At 36.3% G+C, this 23,027-nt stretch overlaps 1 protein-coding gene across 1 annotated transcript; it reads right to left on the bottom strand.

The window, feature by feature from the left end:
* On the bottom strand, positions 1–23,016 carry IQUB (IQ motif and ubiquitin domain containing). Its single transcript, XM_057378574.1, has 11 exons — positions 19,153–23,016; positions 18,314–18,855; positions 18,040–18,215; positions 17,645–17,800; positions 15,574–15,784; positions 11,700–11,875; positions 7,261–7,431; positions 5,685–5,861; positions 4,057–4,305; positions 3,461–3,646; positions 1–1,242 (listed from the first exon to the last, which is right to left on the bottom strand). Exons 2-11 carry the CDS (start codon positions 18,582–18,584, stop codon positions 1,081–1,083), a joined length of 1,935 nt encoding a protein of 644 aa, XP_057234557.1. The 5' UTR covers positions 18,585–18,855; positions 19,153–23,016; the 3' UTR covers positions 1–1,080.
* Positions 23,017–23,027: the final 11 nt, after the last annotated feature.

The raw sequence follows: 23,027 nt of genomic DNA on the forward strand, positions 1-23,027 counted from the left end.
CCTGTCTTAAGGCACAGATCTCAGAAAGTATGTAAGTCAACTGGAATGCTCATGTGCTGCAATTCTACAATTAGCTCAGTACTGAACTAAAATCCAGAATTTAATTAAACTAAAATTCTGAATGTAATTGTAAAATCAATGGAAAGGTTCCACTGATGTTAAAATGCACTGGTCAGCCAGGTACCATTTCTACAGTTCATGTTCTGTTGGGGAGTCAATCCAGTTTTCTGCTGTTTATTTCTCTTTGTAAATGCTACTGCTTTTTCCTAGACAGTTTCATTTATCAGAGCAACAGGCTGAGTTAAAACCACATCTATAATAGAGATTTCAAGACGAACCTTCCAACTTTCTGTTGGATTTTTGAATTTATGCCATATCATGTTTTTCTCTGTAACTATAATCAAACATAAACTTTTTTAGTTATGGAGAAACTTTACTTCTTCAAATAATACAAATTCTTCAAAAATAAACATGTTTCAAACAGTCTGAACTGTGTATTTCAGATTATGATATTAAAATTATAATAATTACAATAATTTCAAGATCTTGGATACAATAATTACATGCTGGCAGTTCCACTATGACCATCTAGATGAGCTGTAAAAAGTAAAGTTATTCTTTTGCACAAATGTTTGCAGTGCAAAGCAGGTACATCTGCAAGGGGATAACGATTTCGTTGTTCAGCAGGAGTCCAGGGTTGGAAGGGTTTTCTACCTGACATGCTTGAACAAGAAAAATAAATTTAATAGAGTGCTATAGTATTATTTTTCTAATTAAAGGGTGACAAAGAATTAACAGAATTTGCCCAGCAGGAATATTACACTGCACACAGAATGTTCCAAGCAATGCAGTAATACACAGAAAAMTAATCATTGCTCTAAAAATTGAGAATTTGCAAAGCTCTTTAACAACATTTTATTTTTTTTATGATATTACAAAACTTGAAATGCAGTTCTATTAACGGATTGAGATCAAATTATTTTATCYTCAGAAATTTATTTTGATCTGTGAAATACAACTAAGGTATTGACAAAAAAGTGTATTTCTTTAAAACCTAGGAAATGGTATTAATAATTTAGTTCACTTCTTTAACTTCGAAGAATTATGGTTTTTGTAGGAATTTGCATTAGCCTGATTTGCATTTCTACGCAAAAATGATGACATCGCAGGAATCTGAGCAAAGTAGTTTTTTGCCCGGATATGCCTTTGCTTTATTATGTCAATAAATGGAGCTTCATAAGCCTGAAAGAAAAATAAATTAAAATCCCATAAATATAAATAAAATATCTGGAAATCTATGTTTGCTTCATGTTTTAGACATTATAAATATTTTTACATGTTTTAGACATTATAAATGTCACTTTAATAAACCAAGGCAGATAGCTTATTTGTATACATACACAATGAAATATTTTGTCTTTCTATACTGCTATCTTATGACCCAGTAGTGAAAATCATTCCTTGTGAAATATTAGTCATGTTTTAAAACCAGAATAACTTTTTTTATCCATTCAAGATAATACTTACTTATTTCTTTTTTTCAGGTAAGAACATTTGTACTTACATTTGAAAATTCAGTAAGGCAATGCTTAGATATYAACATTTGCAAGGTGAAAACTAGAGGGACATTCCTTGATAAGAATCAGAGTTGTTATTTACAGTTAACCATGGCAGCAAGCATTGCAGTCAGCATTTGCATGCAGCAGTGACATTTTCCCAAATTTCTAATGATTARTAGTAGATTGGATGATCTAATAAATAACCAGAATATTTAGCTAAAAAAGCCCTTTGTTATTGCTGTAGTCATCATCATGAATAATTGCCATTAAATTAACAGCTTGAGAGGGCTTTTTTGTTTCAGTGAATGAGAARCAAGATTCAAATTGTAACTATTCAAATTCTATCTTTGCCCTATTTTCCTTATTTCACATTCGGTTTTTTTGAAACAAAGATTTGGTCATTACCAGTGAAGAAAGGTGACTCCTCACTACAGCTGGTTCACTTCTATTTTTGTTGCAGGAGCTAAAAAAAGTACCTCATGACTTTTAGGCCTGCTTACCTGTTGTGACTTAACTCCCCCATCCACTGGACCTCTGGACCTAATCAAGTTAATGGCATTTCTTTGACTATGACATCCAAACTTAGGCCATCAAAACAGAGAAGTGCTTAATCAGCCAGTCATAATGCTGGTAACAGAAACTGATGGATGCTGAGGGGCATCACTACATTCAGATTATCTGAACAGTCTTGTTGACTCACAATGAGGCAGAGGAGTCAATACTGGGATTTACAGCTTGAAACTGATTTTACCTTCTAAAGTTAATGCTCACATAAACCTGTTTGCTTGAAGACAAAATATAATGGATGGAAGAGTTCCTTTTGCCTTTAGATTTCCGTGATATATTTCATCCATAGAGTAAAACTTTCAAAGGAGCAATTAATTTGTTCTGTCAGTTTAGCTATCACATCCTCTTAAGACTTCCAAAAAGAAGGGCAATACATAACAGCTCAAGCTGAATTTTTGATGCACASATATTGTGTTAAAAATTGAATTAAGAACACCCTGAACAAAAGAACAGTAGGCAACAATGACTGCAGATCACTACTTACACAAATCAATAATCTGGAGCTGAAAGGCTTAATAATCCATTATTAACTGCAGAACAAACACAGCTCACAGGATGCTCCCATGCTTACAGAAGTAAATACTCTTAACATATGATGTTCAGTGGAGTGATATTTAACAGATTGCCATGTTTAGATATGGAATTTTGGGAGATTGGTATAAAAATACAGTTTTGATTATGACTTTAATACAATCCTAAATGTTTTTAGTTTAGAAGAGAAATTACGTTTCTATTGCTTAATTGCAAACTATAAGATTACATTGTAAAGGATACTTGGATGACATCTACGTAAGAGAGACAAATTTTATGACATCAAATGGATAAGCTCTAGACAAAGAGCCATTCTGCTATTTGATGAGAAATTTATAAGACCAGAAACTAATGAGGCCAGAGCATGTGCAAGAGCACAGGCACACATAAGTCATAGTATTTATGGCCAATCTTTAATATGCTTCTCATCCAGGCTAGCTCTTGTCTGATCTGATCTGATCTGAGGGAAGAGCACATGCAAGGCACTGTTTTTCAGTGGGTTTTCAGCATGAATAAGGCCACTTAGCTTCTTGCATTTCAGGAGGGAGAATCAGAGCAAGAAGAAAGAGTTCAGGTACACGGAATGAGCTGTACATGTTAGATGATTTCTGGATCAGTATCCCTAATACTAATAGCCACAATGAACCAATTCAAATAACAAATAGTGACATTTAAGTAGTCACAATGAGCCAATTCAAACATGGACAAGTATAACAACTAAAGTTGGCCCAACATAATTAGCCAAAGGATTCTATTAAAACATACAATAAATAATGTGAAAAATTAAGCTCATTGAATATTACCTGCTGAAGGTCAATTAGCTTAAGATGTGCATCAGCCTCTGTTTTGGTGAGGAGAATAGTGTTCCATGGAGACCACTCCTGCTGCTTATCCCACCTGACCATAACCAAATCATACAGGTCACTGCAGGCACTGAGAACTGACCGACCATTCCATATCTTCTCAATCAAGTACTGCATATCTGGAAGCTGAAATGAAAAACAGGGTTAAAAAGGAAGAAGCATGTTTCATTCTACAARTCTTGCAACCATATAAAAATCCAARTAAAGTTTTGGGTAAATAAAAATTTTCTATGCATATGCCATATGATCACTAGATTGAAGAGTATCCAGACATAMACATCTACTTTAGCATAGTTTCTGGGACATTTGATTCTTTGATCTGTCAGCTAGACTTCTTTTAGTGTMTAGCTTGCAAACCACCTTTAAAAGTACACCTCTGTTTCAAGAGCTTCTTTATGATATGGAACATCCTTTATCAAAGGAAGAAATTGTAGCTTTTAGCCTATTTCTCAACCAGTCAACAACATACACAAAATAAAGGACATACAGYCAAAGCCATTGGCTACTATTATTAACAATGTTCTTTCCAACAGTACCTGAACTAGGAAAACAATTTTACTGTCATCCTGATAATCAACTTCAGCCTTCCTGAGACTTTCTAGAATAAGTCTATACTTGTAATATGCTTCTCGTAGCCGAGCCTCATTATCAAGCTGGTAACATGAGCGACATTTGCCAATGGTGCGGGAATTTGAAGGAATGGGAAACTCAGAAGATGGTAAGTAATTTTCGCAGCTGTGACAGAAGTAAATGTTTTTATAAAGCTGTAAGGGATCTTGTGGAACCTAAAAAATAAAAGAGAAAATTTAATTTACCACAAGGTATCTTTGTATTACTTGTATGTCACTCTAACACTGTCAGAATACATTTTACATATGTTTATGCCAGTATTTTAATATGTAAAAGCTAGTAGCATTTATTTTAAAATACCCAATAAAATGTTGTGATATTTCTTAGATATGATATCAAAATTCTCWCTATTTTCTTACTGCACTTGTTAAAATCAGTTATATAAATCTGTCAGTTCATTTTTAAGCTATATGAAGATCCTAAGCATTATGTTCCAGTGCTCTTCCTGGTGCTTTTATGTATGCATATTGTCAGCCATTCTGGAAAGGTGACAACACAGAAAAAACAGGAACTAAATTTTCTGCATTTAATTTTTCATGTAGAATCTGCCCTTTATGTCAGAGATAAAACTCTGAGATTATGGGTATAAGAATTCAAAATCATCAGACCCACATGCTCAAAAATATAGGGGACGAAAATAAACTGAATTTGCTAGCAACCTCCTCATCCCCATATTCCTTCATGRGTTCTGGAAAGAATGTAATGTAGTCTGTGCAGAGGGACCAAGTCCATAACTGGATAGTTTGAGTAGTCTGATGAYAATCTTCATCTCTGCTATGGTGCATCTGCTAATAAACCTAGCATAAAAATAACTGCAAGTTGACTCTAAATCTAACATCTGCATCTAAATCTGAAAGATTCTCTACTCCTGAGACAACATGRACCACTGTGTGAGGAATCTTCTGACAGATGCAGAATAGACATTGCTACTTAAAGCAGCAACATATGATGGTGAATCATATTTTTATTTGTAATTTGCAGTCAGAAAAGAAAAACAATCACACAAAACTGACCACATGTTCTTTGCACACTGGTGCAAAGATGAGTAGCAACTGATTCTACAACACAAGTCTGGAACAGTTCTTGCTTAGGCACAAGCTCACTGGACATGACTTTGACAATGTTCTTCCTTTAAGGATGCATGGCATGCTGCCTCTTGAGCAGTGGAAAAAACACAAATTGATCTCTCAGTGTATTGGTACCCCTTTGCTATTACATTTTACTGATACCATCCCATAAGATCTACCATTTATAACTTTCAGATTTTTTATTTCAAACACAGGAGTGCCTGGACTCTGTCAATGCTACCGGCCACTCGTCAGGTTCTTATAATCACGCCTATGCCCCATGCTCCCTAATATGACTACATAAATTTGTTTGTGTAAAGCCTATGTACTTGCTACATTTTACTTCTTGAGAAACTCCCCCATCAATTCTACAGCAAAATGTAAAATAAAAAAGCTTTCAATGTTTTCCATTCCCCTTCTCTTTAATTCAATGGCCACTATGTCAGGCTGCAGAATAAGAATAATACCTTAAGTAACCTAGCAACTTCAGGGTTAAACTCTGGAATTTTAACATACTGAAGAAATAATGTACAAATTCTTTTCCTCAGTCCTTCCAAGTTGCATTCCTTCACCCCTCTTGACATAAGATCAAGTTCCCTGTTAATTAATGCCACTATTTCCTGTGTTAATTTACAGTCATGTTCCTGAAAAAAAAAAGAGAAAAAGGAAAATAAACTCCACAACAATAAAGAAGAAAACAAGCAAAATAATCCAATGCAGATATGAAAGGAAATTATGGATTCCATGCCTTTACCATTCATATCTTTGTATGTTCATGTAAGAACACATTCACAGAACCTGTTAGTGTCTCAGTGTCTCCAATAAAATAATTGTAAAGAACYACAAAAGTGAGAATGCTTACAGATTCTGTTTTAAGGGATGTGTATATATATAGCAAAACTGTGAGGAACTGTAAGCTTGAAAGCACTAAAAAATGCTTAGCAGAGGTACACAACAAGTGCAAAATTTTTAAGTCTTCAAAAGCCCAAAGAAATATTTCCCTAAGAAGCTCCCTTTGGCTATGAGATTGGAGATGTAATGTGGGTTTAAAAAAATACCACAAAAACCCCCAAAAAATCCACCACCCAAAAGGCATGGGGGACTTTGACAGTATGCCTGAAAATTAGTCACTTCAATATTTCAAATGCATGATAGAAGGTTCTGCGGAGAGAGAGATATAAGAGGTAAATGAGTTCAGTGATATCTCAGGTAAAAAAGAGTGCTAATTTACAGAAATTCACTTGTTCACTACAACARTATTGACTTGTATTAAGATGAGCAAGAATTCATAAACCAGCAGTACTCCCAATGCCATACTGACTTTAGATCAAATACTGGCACCACTAAAACAAACAGCAAGATGTTTGTTTGTTTTAATAAGAGCAGGAAGCCGCATTCTATTCTWGGCTGATGTCAAGAGCATCATCCTGAAAGGACCTTGGAACTCATTCTTTTTATATGTGAATAAACAAATAAAACTACTATGAAAAACTAAAAAAATGCAACAAGTTTCTAATTCATTGGGAACACTAGCAGCAACAGTGAGGGCAAGGTGTGAGGGGCAAAGAGAAGAAGAAAAAAAACAATATTTGCTACCCATATCCAAATCAAGAGACAGATAAGGTTCTAAACAATATTTTTAAAAAACGAGAAAAAATAAATGGTAATTGCCATGTACATTTCTGCCATGGTTCTCATAAGGTTGCTATAAGWAGTAAACTAAACTTTGTACTAAAATTGTATTATGTATTAATATACAAAGAATTCTAAAACCATGGAGTTAAAATTCTAACATGATTTGAAGAAAAATGTGCACATGACAAAGTGAAATAAAAATTTAGAGTATGTCTAAATGCAAATTAGACAATGGAATGCAAATTACACTCTCGTGCCATGTAGTACACAAGGCTCTCTTGCTGCCAGCCCATCATCATGGCACTCATCTGCCAGCAGCAGCAGCATTGCTTGTGCAACATAATTAAGTGACAGCATCTTTGGAAAGTACAGCTTCAAGCTAAACAAAACCAGAAAAATAAAACTTACCTTCACKATACATTTGAGTGCTAACAGCACAGATCTTCTCTCATCTTTTGGGATGTCCTTTGCACTAATGCTGATGTACATTTCAAGTAGTTCTTTACCACGCAGCGAGCTCTGCGTAGCCATTTCAGTGATTCTTCCATCAAATGCTTTCCATCTCCTAGGTTGTGCACACTTCAGAAACAATGTATAGAACTCTGAGCTATTAAAATCCAACCACCAGCTGAATAATTGCATTATGTTACATCACCTTTCATCACAGCAAATAAGGACCTAGTATTAATGCTTGACTAATGCAAAAGGCTAATTCTGTTCTTGATACTGATATAGCACATCTTCCACCAGAACAATTATTCAATTGCACACTTTATTTTAAGCTGCAGGTCTTGAAAATTTCGAGTTACAGGATATTAAAAGCAAATAATATTCTCCTATASGGATATGCTCTACTTCTTTGAAGTGAATTTACTGACAGTAGTGTTAGAATACATTTGCTCTGTATTTCACCTTGCAGTCATAAATCCCTTCAAACTATCAGTAAAAATCAATASGTCTGTTGACTGTGTAAAGATTGCAAATTTAAGACCTTAAAGTCTACTGCAGTAAAAAATATCTCCAGGGAACTGTTCTATTTATGCCAGTTGCAGAGACAGATAGAAGCAATACACTTTGTTAGAGATAGGGCAAGGTATGTGTTTACAGTCTATCAGATACTTCACCTGGCTTGTTTGCTAACTTAACCACATGCCAYATGCATTATGTTTCAATTATCCCTTTGTGTATCTTTAACTTGTATAGACAGTAAGAAGTATTGCCCCACTGAGTCTGAAAAGTCCAACCATTCTCTTCTTTCCAGAAGACTGGTTTTGGTTGCAAATCACACTSTTACATAAGGAGTTAGGTATCCAATTCCAATAGAAAAAGAGTTTTAAAAAGCCTCTCCCCATCATTACCTAACTCCATTTCCTTTTCCTAACTGGGAGAGGTATTTGAAACCTCATTCTGTGTATTAATTATCCTCTTTCACTATATTTGGAACTTAAGTGTTCACAAACACTCACATACTTCACCTTGCAGACTCAGTGTGAGTTAACAACAGCAACACTTCATGCAGCATTCATATGCCTAGTAGTTTTCTGGACATGAACCCCAGCACTGACACRATCAGATATGATTTGTTAGCACCACAATCAAAACAGAGTTTTCCTCACTTTTAAATAAATAAACTATAAAGCTCGGTAGGCCAAAAAGGCAAAATAATTTTTAAAAGGATATAACACTCAATTACTCACATTTAATTACATTATCAGTGGGGGTAGAACTATAATTAAAGGAGATATYGCTAATCAGAGGTTACATTTCAGAACCAAAACTAAGAAATGCAATAGAAAAAACARACATTAGTTAAAAAAAAACTGAAACAACAAACTCTTAATTCCTTAGTGAAATCTTTGAATTTCTGTAAAATTATGAGGCCATTTTCTCTCTGTCATAAATAGGGAGCATTACAGTGTATCTTCATTGTTTCACTATCTTTGTAAAATACTAGAAATTCTTTTAAAAACCAACAAGCAAACAAACAAACAAAAAACCAAAAAAACCCCACATTTTGCAAACAATAAAATTCACAGCAACTGAGAAGGCCTATCTTGGTGTCAATCCCTTGTATGTTAGACTGGGACAGACCACTGTTTTCCATGTAGTAGTTAATTCAGTACCTATATTTGATCCTCTTCAATGAAATAACTTATAATAACACAGAAAGGTCATTYGCTTATGCTAGGAAGAATCAGTGGCCAGAGTATACCATAGGAAGTAGTAAAATTAGATTATTTTCAAAAATTTGCAAACCAAATATGTACAAGCAGTCTTGGCATCCCATTCTGCAAATAACCCTCAACACAGAACAATTATGTTATTATAACTAATTCTTTGAAATTATATCTGTAACTTCTGCATTTTTTCTTACTACCTTATCATATATGGGTATGACATAAAAATATTTTAAGATGTAAAAATAATATACAGCTTTTTACTTAAAAAAGAAAGAATCACAAGTTCTTTCATTTCATGAATATTTTTTCTGTACTCCAGACTGACATCAGAAAAATGAAAACTTTGAGATCTTCTTCAGCTTGTTCCTGTCTTTTAGTCTGCTGGCAATGCTGTGGAATTTACAATAATCCTGTTATCTGTATTACTTCAGAAAGCAAGGCTACTACAACTACATTCTGCTGCCAACGCATGAAAGCAGAAAAAGTGCCCGAGGAGAGAAATACACCACCACAGACAGAGAGAAAAAGGTAAGTAAAATAAAAAACTCCAYCGGACATGTGCAGAAATAGCTCAAAGCATGAAAGGTACGAACTGAGTGATAGTTTACAATGACACAAATTTCTTTAAGGAAATACGATGGCCGTATAAAAGCTTAATCAAATACTTCCTCTTCAAAGTACAAATGCTGAAGAAGAATGAGCTCAGCCTAAAGAAGAACCCGCTAGAACTTAGTGCACACACAACTAGTAGCAACGTTTGTACGAGCACACATGCCTATGGGGTTACATGCTTGAAAGAAAGAACAAAGGTTTCCATGGAGAAGCAAGTTTCATACCACATTGGCTGTTGCAGCTTGCAACCTTCAGATGTGAAAGGTGTTATTCCAGCTTTAACTGGAAAGTGTCCTGATCAACATGACCAGCTCAATGTTCAAGAAAAACTGAATAATCCCTAATCAAGCACTCAAAACTAAATTTCATTCTGTAATTTAAAGTGCTTAAATTGCACTGTTACAGTCATAGCAAACCATCTAATTTTGAGATTTACAAAACTATATTTATATTTTTTAAAATGCAGAAATTGTTACTTTCTCTGCCTCTGAGTAAAGCTGTTATCTACATCAACAGTTTAGAACAACACTCAAAACCCTACAGCTGACATGATAAAAAACATGAAAAGTTGCACTAGTTCAGAAGCTCATTAGATTTTAAAATAAAAAGAATACAGTCTCTTTCATTAAAAACATAATTTATACATTTAAAATAGGAATAAATAAATTAGTAGTAACTGCTTCAGAAAAATGTCCACTGTTTGGAAAGACAGGACATCTGTTGCCTCTGATGTGTGTCCTGAATCTCCAAACATCAACTGTCACTGAGAATCCTTGTACTGAAGAACATTTTGCTTCTGATTCTAGATGTAAGAAAACTGTACAGCTTGTCAGAATATGTGCTGGAATTAATCTGTACAGGGCAGGACATTGGAAATAAGTCCTTAAGGGAAAAGTAACAAGAGTCAGTTAAGAGAGAAATATTATTTGTCTTGACTGTTCCAGRCTTCTTTTTCTTTGAAGGTAACAGAATAGATTGTAAGTAGTAGAAGCAAACATTAATCATAGAAATGATTCAAGGCTTGCATAATAGTCCTAATTATTTCATTTTCTGGGGTTTTTTTCATTTTTGTAAGCAGTAAAATAGAAAACAAWCACACCACAGCAATAAATGGGGTTACAGTTTCACCAACATTTCAGATAAGCAATTTGGTAATAATTAGAAATATAATAGATTTTATCAAATCACATATACAGTACAGTTCCCCTGCATCAGTAATAAAAAGAATGAAAAAAAGTCTCTTTTGGACAAAACCACCATTTTTACTTTTGAGCACTAAATAGACAATATTTAAAAACAATAATAAAAAAATATTAGATACCTAAAAACCATTTCTGTAGCAGTATTTCTTTTCAAAGTCATGTCACATACTTCAAAAAACAGCCAGAAAATAAACTATTACTTTTTTTTCTGAGGGGATGGATTGCTGGATGTCTACCTAAAAGGATAAGGGTTTTTGTATTTTACATTAAGATCCCATTGAATTTAATGCCATTTTAAATCATCTTTGTAAATGAAGAAATATGGATTTTTTTTAATAGAGTAAAGAATGAAGAACACTTGCCTTAAATATCATCCCCAAGATTATACAAGAATGAAATCTCAAGTTAAAGTGCTAATGGAACTAAAGTAGTGATTTTATAACTGAGTTCAGTATCAGATTTGAAGTTCTTCTTTAAGCATGAAAACAGAATAAATTCTTTCATTAAAGACACACAAATGATGACCAGAGGCCCATGCTCAGTTGGGAAATTAATGACAAATTTACTTTCTGAAAGAGAACATGTTTATTATATTTTTTAAAATTTATTGGTTTTRTTTTTTACAAATAACAGTCTTAATGATGCACTGGTCAACCTTCAATCAATCTGAGAGCTATGAGATTCTYRGCTTRGAAAAAGAAATTGACTGAATTGTAYTGGCATGAACAACCACATAATTTGGATAGTAAATGGACATTAATGTTAAAAGCGACAGAAGTTATTTTTGGTACTTTGCAGTTGTATTTTCTGTTCCTGTACTTTGGTATTCTTTATGATCAGCCTAATCACTGACCTTTTTCAGAAGGTGCAGTATTGCTTTTTGTTGATTCTCCACATTGGCATGCAGTCTGTGCATCTCAATGCAAGCAATGAGCTCTGTCTCTTCTTCCAGAAGTGCACAAAGTGCTGTCTTCCTTTCAGCTCCACTAAGAGTTTGGTTAATTCGTTCAGTCTCCTCCTGCAACCATACTGCATGTAAAAATATTTGGGTTATTTTTTACAAGATGCTTTCCAGTGAGATTTCTTCTTTCATATTTAAGAAACTACATAAGTGACTTTTCTTTGAATATTCACTGAAAGCCAGTTTCCATTTTAGGGAATTGACTGTTATGCCTATTTTCAATACATGCAAGATGGCCCAGAAATCAATGTAAATCATACAGATGTTCTGTGAGAGTTTGKGTGTGTACATCAATTCCAGACTGCCAAATTGTACTCCATACCCAAGGATGAGTAGGAGAAAAAGGAGCTCTATGTGAGAAAAAGCATTTAGCTCCTGTGGAAATGTGAGATGAAATGGCTGCAGCTGATTGTGGTACCACTAGTACTCAGTGCTGAGAATATTACTGCTTCTCCCTGCATAAATGAGTAAAATCTAAAGAAGCTTCATGTCCTCTAAAACCAAGATATAACTTGATTGACAGTCACATTTAGCACTCCAGGCCTTACACTGGATAATTGCAGTGGTATTACTTTTTGCCATCCAAGGCAGATGAATGTACATTAATAATTGGACAGTCACTGCTTTACTTTTCCTTTCCTCTTCTACAATATAAAGCCCCAAGTGGGAGAAAGTGGCCACAGAAGGAACAGAATGGTCAAGAGAGCAGCATAAGAATCTGACCCATAACACGCTGCCAATACACAGACRACATGGCTTTAGAGAAATCTGTTTGTAAAATCAAACTGTGTTTACTGCCTTTGCATATCCTGTAACAATTCTTGGCTTCTCTGAAGAGCCTGATCCAGTTCAAATACCTCTGGAGTTTTGTAGGGAATGTTATAAGATCCAAAACATCAACATTCCTGAATAATGCCTCAGAGTGTTGTTATCATCCCAGAACAGTTATGCAAATGCAAAAATGTAAAATAAAACAATCCAATATGTGGTGCACTGAAAAACCTGTAACATCCTGGATCAGGTAAGATTAGAGGCAGAAGGAGGGAAAGAAGGAAGGCTTATTTTCTGCCTGTGGCTTCTTATCTACAATACCTTATGTTATTTTTAAACATTTCAATTCTTTTCCTTAAGGCTCATCAAGTTGTAATATGACAGCTGTCTGAAAAGTTCTGAGAACCCAAAGATAGATATTTTAAATAAAGCAAATTCAGCAAACAAGAACATCYTATAGAATTAATTTACATGAAGCTTTATTATGCCTGAAGGGGGCAGCAACTTCTACGGTGGAGCTAACAAATATGGTAAGCAATTTTATACTTTCAGAAATGAAGAAGCTGACCTTTTGATTCCATATATACATGCAATCAAGTTAAAACACCCCTCTTAGATTATCTATAGGCAGATTATCTCTTCTACAGGCAGAGATTTTACTCATTATAATTTTTTATTCCAGTTTTTATAAAACATAATAGTTCACACTTTTCAAATAAATAATAAATGCCTATATGCAGATGTGTTGAATAAATAGCTAGATCTCATTTGCACTATATAGTCAACAGGCAAGATTTTGTACCACCAGGAACTGCCTGTACTGGCTGACCCTGTAATAGTAACCCTGTTGTGACTGAAGCAATAACTTTCACAGATCCCTGGAGAATAGTCTCATTTTATTACTGTTGCAATGATTTAGCTTGTGTAGACTGTTGGCASTATAAGAATGTAGGGGAGGGAATGCAGGTAGGGAAAACACCCCAACTTCCTAGAATCATTAAGCTCTATTAAAATGAAGGGCAYAACTGCAAATCTCCATGTAGAGAAGCAACTAGTCAACACCAGTAAACAACAACTAAACAGTGAGATTGATATCAGGCCATTATTTTTAATAAAATATTTTTTAAAAATTTCAAATACTGGGATTTGTTCTGAAGTGCCACTTTTTTTTCAGGTTGCCTAGATATGAAATTCCTGAACATGCTTAGCTGTAAGTTTTATTATTTGTGAATCCGAAGTCATTAAATTCAGCAAGAGACACTTGCATAACTGTAAGTTTCAAATCCAAAAATACTGTGAAAATCAGCACTCTTCCATAACTTGAACTGAACTTGGTTGTTTCTATTGCAAGTAAGACTCTTCACACTTMAAAAAGAAAGAAAGAAAGAAAGAAAAAARGATCATACATCTGATAGCACATTAGSCTGGAAGCATATCGGATGCCAAATACTAAGACTTCTCATAAGTGTCAAGGAAAAAAATACTATCTGAGTACCTTGGTTTTTGATTACTTAGTCAGATATACCTTTAAAAGGGCTTGATTCTTGGGAAGTAAAAAGTGAACTATCTACAATGAAAAAGGGGCAGGGGGGTTTAACAACCCCAAACAAAGCACAAATCTCAAGAAGATACCATTCCAACAGTTGCAAAGTTCAAAACAGGCAATAATTTTTACGCTTGTCACGAAGTTCAAAACAGGCAATAATTTTTACATTTGTCACGAACAGTGATATTTATAAATCATTTATTAATTCAGACAAAGCAATGAGTGCAATGCCACACAAAGTATGACAGCAGTAAAAGATAAGTGTAYAACTTGGGAATTCTTGAATCGTGATCCTAAGCTCTATGAATAACACATGCTACCAAACTTATACTCAGTTTACCACTGCAGAAATAGCTGAGATGGTTTAAGGTGAAGGATGAAGTAGGTAATCCATTAGATCAGTTCTGGTACAAGGACTACAATATCCAAACTGTCAAAGAGCTATACCACAAAACACTGTAGCCTAGATAACATAAGGGTTGTTACAAGTMACAGTATAAGCCTCTGGCTTTAAAAGAGACATGGTAAAAAACTAAAATTTGTCTTTCTGTTTGATTATATGCTGGTACAAGTCCACAGCTTTTGATTGTTTTTATTTTTCCAAAAGGACATACTCTAGGTTTTTTTTTTCAATTTGCAACATTAGTTTTCCTGTAAGGTTTTATGTCAATTATCTGCAGTCTTCACACTATTCTTCTGGAAATGTTTAGAGGTGCCTGCCTSTTTTAGACATCATCTACTCCAAGAACATGAAAAGTGTGTCTTTCAGGATGTCCTGGGGAACTCCTAAGAGATTTTTAAATTTTGACAACACAGTTTTGTGAAACACAGAATAAATTAGAAAGAAGAAAAAGCATCAGTAGATGATGACTAAGACAAAAGGAATAACTTCTGTCATATGTTGTAAAATTCTGTGCAAAAATTTAATTCATTATAAAAAAGTCTATAGCTAATGATGAATTATGGATCGTAATACTAATTTCTTCACAGAATTGTTTTCAGCATCTTAAATATAAAGTAAAAGATCAAAGTAACTCTGATCTTAAAAAAAACCCTTTTTGTTCTTCTGGCTGACCTTAACTTTAGACATAAATAAAAAAAGTTAATAAAACTGCCAAATAGCAATATTCTACAAGCCACTTATTTCCTAAAAATGTGTGCTGGTTTTGGTGGGGATAGAGATAATTTTTACTCATAGTAGCTTGTAAGGTGCTGGATGCTGATAACACAGGCATGTTTAATTATTGCTGAACAGTGCTTTCGAGCATCAAGGCTTTTTTTCTGTTTCTAGTAATACATGGAAGTAAAATAATTATTTTAAACTGAAACAAGTTCCRCTGTAAGTGGAAAAAAATAATGGAAATGTTGATAAAAACATGTAAAAAAGTAAGTTTTAAACAGACTGTACTATTTTGTTGGATATTTTAAGGATATCCCTTTAAAACTTACATTCCAAGTCATGGTACAGTAGCTCAAAGTCTTCTCTTGTTTTAGGGTTCAGTTTTTTCTCATACTCCCTTCTCAGTAGTGCTTCTCTCTCCCTTTTTTTCCGTAATTCTTCTTGTGCCTCCCATGCCAGCCTCAACCTCTTTTCTTCCAGCAGAATTTGTACTAAACGTACAGCATACCAACGACGGAAATATTTCTGTATTACTATTACCTATAYGTAATACAATACCAAAGAATCAAAAATTTCAAACAAAGCAGCAGAATATTTTGTTTTTAACTATTCTTTTCTTCAGCTCCCTAACTACATTTTCTAAGATTTGTCTTGTACTGAAACTAAATCAGTCATGTACTAGTAGTTTAAGCACTAGTAYGGTTACTCAGTTGGGTAACTGCAGGAGCTTAGTCAGTGAATACAGTGGATAAACTAGGTCCAAATAATCAAATCAAAGTATAAACTACAGTCAAATATCCATTTTTCTTTTTCAAATCTCCCCTTAAAAATGTCTTTTGCCACGCACTGTTTTTATTGTTTTCCTTATCTTACTACCAATTTACATAGTGGGAATGCAGACACATTTGCAAAATTTCTTTTAAATTTCTAGACACAAAAATCAACACAGACACAAAATCAACTGCATTTTATTTGTAAACAAAGTGAAATTACTAATGCTATTATGACAGAAACTAAAATAAAAAGAAAATTAAATCATSTACCTTCCCAAGCTGTAGCTATTGAGGACTAGGGAAATGTCCACAATATGTTAAGGGAAGATACTGCACAAGATCACCTTCTGCTGCCTGAGCTAGCATTTGCACTCCAAGCAGTTTAGTCAGATCAATAACATGAGATACCAAGAATTGTTCAGCATTGAAAGCTATCAAGCATAAAATCATACTAATACAGTCTCTAGTAATATCTTAATCTAAAACATCTCTTGAATATGTCTTCAAATAGGATTTCAATATGGACCTATACTGCACTGTGCAAATCCATCAACATGAGCCAACATCAAGCTGGTGTCTCACTACTGTACATTATAAATGATCTACAGATACATTACAGATGTCAATAAGTGCCACTAAGAACCACAGTAAAACATGTTAGTAGTCCTGAGGAAATGATTCCCCATTTGGGTTCCACTTCTACAAGATGCTTACTGTTGTCAGCTAAAGCYGACCAGTTTAAAAAGTTCTTACGGAAAACTTCTACCCAGAAAATTTCACAGATCTTGCCAACCATGTCAATACAATTACCAATACAAATTCTACTTATGCACTTGGGGAATCAAATGTTTCTCCATTTAGTTGGATTCAGACTGCCTACTTTCAGTGATCAAATTAATAACCAGAGCATTTACAAAGCACTGCCTCACCTAACACATTTTAGGGCATATTTGAGTTAGATGTGCAGTCACGGGATACATGGTTTCCAAAAAGCAATGTAATGGTATCCTCTGCACTATGAACGTGCGGAATCTGTAATCTGAATTGCATTCATGAGGCAACTCAGTGCACCAGAGAACCCCACAGACCCAATGCCTGTGTTTGAACAGCCCATTTCTACTTTAGTGTCAAAGCAGGGAGCTTGAATAGAATCCAAACAGGATCAGTTTGCCCAAGGCAACCTACCAAGTCTGATTAAAAAAAAACAACCAAACAGACAAAGAACACGAAAGTCAAAAGCTGAATCCAGACCTTCTAAATCCTAACCCAATAYTCCATCTATTTCAGGCCGTATGTTAAGCATGTAGCTTAGGTTCTTCCAAAGAGATCATGAGAATGTTGTAGGAACATGCCTGTTCTAATCCTTAATGCTCTACAGGGAAACTTAACTGTCACTGTAAGACAGAAAATAATAAATTCAGAATTCTTAATATGTTGCAAAGTATCAAATGTCATTAAATGCACATACATTCCCTGTGGCTGAAAAATTACAAAAGATGAAGATAAAAAGACATTTTACAGTTCACTTTTAAATTCAATCTTTGAACACACTGAATACTCATAAAATATTCAGATAACCTTCATAACATATTGCCTTACATACAGTTTCAAACAGATAAGGACTTACTGCTTCAAGTCTACGTTTATGGTATTCTTCTGCTGTAAAATACTTTCCAGGACTTATTAGTTTATCAGTCACGTTTGACACATAAAGGCCAATTTTAGTCATCTGTGTYGATGTTGTATTTCTTGTTTGTTGTAGCTTATTTTTGTCCACAACTGTCTGGGAAGAAAATGCAAGTTAGATAAGAAGAAAATACAGAGATTTTTTTTCTCATYACAGTAAGTGGCAAAATTAGCTATTTTTAATAAAAATCACAAGACTAATGATATTTATCCACTAAATACTTTCATTTGCACACTTACTTCAGATTTACTTCCTCTTTCCTAACAGAAATAGTGTCCTCATTCTATTCCATTTGGCAAAACCAACATTCTAAAAAGATAMTACAAAGCCTTTACCTGTGTTTCCTTAGAAAATAACTGAATTCCTTTGTCAGGTCGTTTTKTGGGTTTTGTTTGTGATCCTGCATTATGAAATTCCACTCCTGTTGACACGTTCCTAAATCCACCCAGAAAAGGTTTCTTATAGGTAGGTCTTTCAATTTTTACAACTACTTCTTGAAATGAACCYGAGTCTGTTGAAATGGAAGTTCCAAAATAGAATTATTGTTTCTTTTAGTAACATCTAGATTAAATATATATGTATCAATACATATGCAAAAACAGAATTTACCTGTTTGTACTCCAACAGTTATGACATCAGGCATGTGGTAATCCTGTTGATTGACTTTTCCAGGAAAATATCYCTGATTCTGAGACTGGACAGTTTCATCAAAATTAGGCCCAGTCGTCTCTTGAGGAGACTGCTGCTCCCAGCCCACCTCTGACCCTGATGTGCCTGCAGGTTCTGAAAGTGGAGGCTTCTCTGCTGGGTCCCCATTCTCAGTCTCTCCGACTGCTTTTCCTTGTGACRATGCACCTGAGCCTTCTGGTGCATCTTCCATTTCCTAAAGCATTGGTTGCATGCTTTTAACCCTTCTGAAAGAATAATCAGAGGATCCATTATAAACTACATCGTAGCACATTTCTTCTACCAGATTTATGGGTAACTTACTATCCTGAAATGCTTCTCCTGTATCTATTCCCAAAAAGACCTGGTGAGAACAGCATGAGATCTTTGCTTCCACCAAAGAAAGCACTTCTGGCTGGTGTTGACCAAACCTAATAGTCCAAGGCAGGTAGCCGGCACAGTTCTTTTTACCTCTCGTTCTCTGCCTATAAAACAGAACGATCGAAGGAGTCATTAGCCAGGGACAGCATACCTTTACCGTTTTCCGACTTGCCACTGAAATGACACGGCAAGCCCAAAATTCCTGARCACAAAAAGCCCCAACCAAACCCGCAGGACCCGGGACGGAGCTCCCGGCAGGAGCGGGTGATGTTATCCGCCCGGGCGGGTGTGCGGCCCCTGGCAGGGTGCACCGGGGCCGGGGGTGCGGCCCCCTTTGGCGCACGGGTGGGACCCCCGCCCCCTCCGCCCCCTCCCGCCACTTCCCCGCGGCCCCGCAGCACCTCCGGGCCCCGCGGCGCTCCGGGCGGGCGCTGCTCGCCACGGCGGTGGGGCGGTAGCCACGGCAACCGGCCCGGGCCAGCGGGGAGCGGGAGCGTGCGTACTGCGGAACGGGGCGGGCCGTGCTGACTGAAAACGCACCAGGGACGGGAAGGGCCCGGAGGAGAGGGAAAGGGAAGCGATGCCAAAGAACGAGCAGCTCCMTGGTTCCCTCCAGCCCCACAGCACCTGCAGCAGCCCTGCTGGCGGCCTGCAGTGCCCCAGTGCTGGCGCGCCGGCAGTGCCGTGCCTACTGTGACCCTCAGCAGGACGATGATGAGCTCTTACCAGCCCAGAGCGGCACGAATGTATGAAAACACCGTTATTCCTTTTAGTTCATACTACAGATAGTAGCAGAAGTTTTACTAAACCCCGAGAACTCTTGTGTATAGTGAAAGTGTGTAGTGTGTGTGTTGCCAGCCCTCGCACACCATCACTTCCGAGTTCTGTGGCAGTGCCTACCCGTGAGACGATTTGTGCCTCATGGTGCTGTTCTCCCTGGAAGGTCTGTGKTGTGAGGACTGAGGCTGCTAAGTGCAAATTAAAGACATGTAAATCAGAATGAAAACCATATGAATTTTAATTTCCTGGTTCTTAGGTGCCTTTTCTGACACAATTCCTGCAAATGTTTCAGCATGCTACAGGAAACACACAGTCAATTCACACAACTTTCAGATGTGAAATRCACAGTTCTGTGTCGCAATTCCAGGGAATCCTGAAAAAAGCATTTTAGCACACATTGAATTTGTATTGATACTCAATAACTGTATGCCATGAGCACTGTTGCCACGTTTCACAGACATTGTAAGACTCTTGAACGCGAGCCTGCTTCCCATCAAGAGGACAGAAAATTCCCATTACCACTGCTAAGACTCTTTTTTTCTAAAATCTGGATTGAACTCCCAGAATAGGATCACCACTGCTCCTATAGAAAGATACTATCATTTGTGACACTCTCTCACTATTATATAGTCAATTCAAATTAATTTTCAAGTTGCAATGATTTTTCATTATTTTTATAATAAAAYAGCATATAAACCTTGAATAATAAAATAATAATAAAAAGCAGCTTTTACTCATCACCTATTGGTTTTGGGTYCAGAACACAGCCACTCAGGATAGGTTAAGCAGCATTGATGGCAGGTTATTAATGGCAAAACCCTCACTACTTGCTGCTCTACTCTGCTGATGGAAAAACTGTTTTTCTGGTCTAACAGGTTCTGTCTCTATCAGGTCCCATCCTTGCAGATAAAGTAATTTTTCACTCACTGATGACTCAATGATGACTTCAATGAGATGACCTCAAAGTATTTTAAAAATCTAAAGTTTGTYAACTCTAAACCTTACCACATATGATAAAATCTTTTGCATCATCATGTATTTCCAACAATTAAAGGAGAAAAATCAAGCAAAATCATTAGTCAGCMTTCAGATTATGCCTTGATAGCATATGCATCTTGAAATAAATTAGGTTCTTTATTGAAGACATCGATGTGCATTTGTGAAAGCAAAATGAGAGTACGCTTCCATCAGTGAAACTGAGTTTTAAAAAGCCATATATCAAATTTCATCAGCTATGGACCAAGAAAAAAAACCTCCTCTCCCCTGGAACACAATTAATGAGCTTATTTTAAGTCACATKATAAATACATCTTTAGAAGTAGAGAAAATAACTGAACAAGAAAAGAGTTCAGCAAATGTCTCAGTTATGGAAGAGTGAAAAAGAATTCCAAGAGTTGCCACCATATTCTGGCAAATTTTTTTCTCCCCCCCACTTCAGTATTTCATGCCAGTATCATATTMAAACTTTGGGGTTTTTTWAATTTATCYTGATTCCTCTCAGGTCAGCTCAATACTTATTACCTATGCATTAATTTTCATTACTCATATGACAGCATAGGCCCTCATTAAAGTCTGTAATCTCTTAATATTTCTAATGTGAAAATAGTGTTCGTTAACTTCTGCAAAATCCTCTTCTGGAATGCCATCTAGTGGTTCTACTTAGGAAAAGACCAGCTTCTACCTTTGTCAAGGCTGAAGTCCTTCAAAACCAACCAATAAAATAAAGCATTTTTCACATTTTCTATTTTCAAAATATAAAAATTTCTATAATTATAGTAATAATGGTTGGGGGGAAAATCAGTGCTAAAGAATGCAGTGAAAATAGTTTCTGGAGTGAATACCCTTTGGAATACTGACCTTCTTCCCCAATACCAAGTGCATGAAGGATTATATAAAGCTGTAATTAATCATTCATAATAATGATGTCACAGATGAATTTATATCCTAAAAACTACAGAAAAACAGCTATGACCAAGTATGTTGTGTAATGTTAGTGCATACATAAACATTTATTAAACTGCAGGGTTTCATGATACAGCTATATTCTTGTMTTTAAACTTGCAGGAATGTTACTAAAATGATCTTGAAAAAAAATGAGTAAAGGCAAACCTGCACTGTACCCTTAGATCTAGTTTGGATATTTTAATTGGGATTTATAAGTTTAAATCTCCACACAAAAGCTTTCAAAAGAATCATAGAATGAATATCTTGAGTTCCCAGGTCACAGAATATTCTGAGATGGAAGGGATTCACAAGGATCATCAAGTCYAACACTTAAATGAATGGTCCATCCAGGGACTGAGCCCACATCCTTGGTGTTATAGGCCCATGCTTTAACCAACTGAGCTAATCTCAGTGCTCAACCATCCTSCGGATAAAAAACATTTTCCTAGTAGCAAATGTAAACCTCTCCTGAWACAGCTTCATGTTGTTCCCTGGGGACCTGTCACCAGGGACTSATCTCAGAGATGAGTCCCTGCTCTTCCCTTTGTGAGAATGAAGASCACCATGAGGTCYATCCTCMGTCTCCTCTGCTCTAGACTGAATARATCAAGTGACCTCAGCCATTCTCAAGGCACTTCACCATTTCCTTGCCCTTCTTTGGACATTCTAACAGCTTTGTATCTTTCTTGTGGTGCCCRAAACTGCCCCCAGCACTTGAGGAGAGGCTGCCCCAGYGCAGAGCAGTGTGGGACAATCCCCTCCCTTGCCTAGTTGGCGATGCTGGGCCTGATGCCTTCCAGGACAMAGTTGGCCCTCCTGGCTGCCAGGGTACTGCTGGCTCATATTCAACTTTCCATCTACCAGGACCCCCAGGTCCCTTTCTGTGGCACTGCTTTTCGGCATCTCATTTCTCAGTCTGTCTGTACATCCAGGGTTCCCCCATCCCACATGCAGAATCTGGCACTTCTCTCTCTTATCAGTGATTGCCCATCTCTCTAATTTGTCACRGTSTCTCTGCCTTTGAGGGAGCCAACAGCTCCTTCCAATTTAGTGTCATCAAACTCACTTAGCATCCCTTCCTGTCCTGCATGTAAGTTGTTAATGAAGATACTGAAGAGCACTGGGCCTAAGATGGAGCCCTGTGGGACCCCACTGGTGACCAGTAGCGAKCCTGATGTCACCTCATTTACTGCAACACTTCACACTCAAGTTGTGACTCAATAATACACCAATACAAATTTACACAAAGATTTTGTAAGATCCCAATAGTAAAGCTTTTGCCACAGGTGTTACACCAAGGATGGTAACCTACCTGCTAACAAGAAACCTGTTGCTGCCATCACTTTGAATRGTAAGTCTTCTTTCTCCCCCTCACCTCTCCAGTCTTGGGTCTTTCCAGTACCTCCCGCAAGTCAAAAAGTATTTAGTTACGTGAGCAGCAAACTCAGCCAGTTCAGGACAGGGATTCAGCTGAAACCTAAAAACACGTTATTTTTGGGAAGCATTCAATCCCTCTTTATTGCACAGCAATAAAGACCCTGGCAGTGGTAGC

This window comes from Malurus melanocephalus, unplaced genomic scaffold (assembly GCF_030028575.1).
Source record: "Malurus melanocephalus ecotype Western Australia unplaced genomic scaffold, MMel_1.1 scaffold_11, whole genome shotgun sequence".
Lineage (NCBI taxonomy): Eukaryota > Metazoa > Chordata > Aves > Passeriformes > Maluridae > Malurus > Malurus melanocephalus.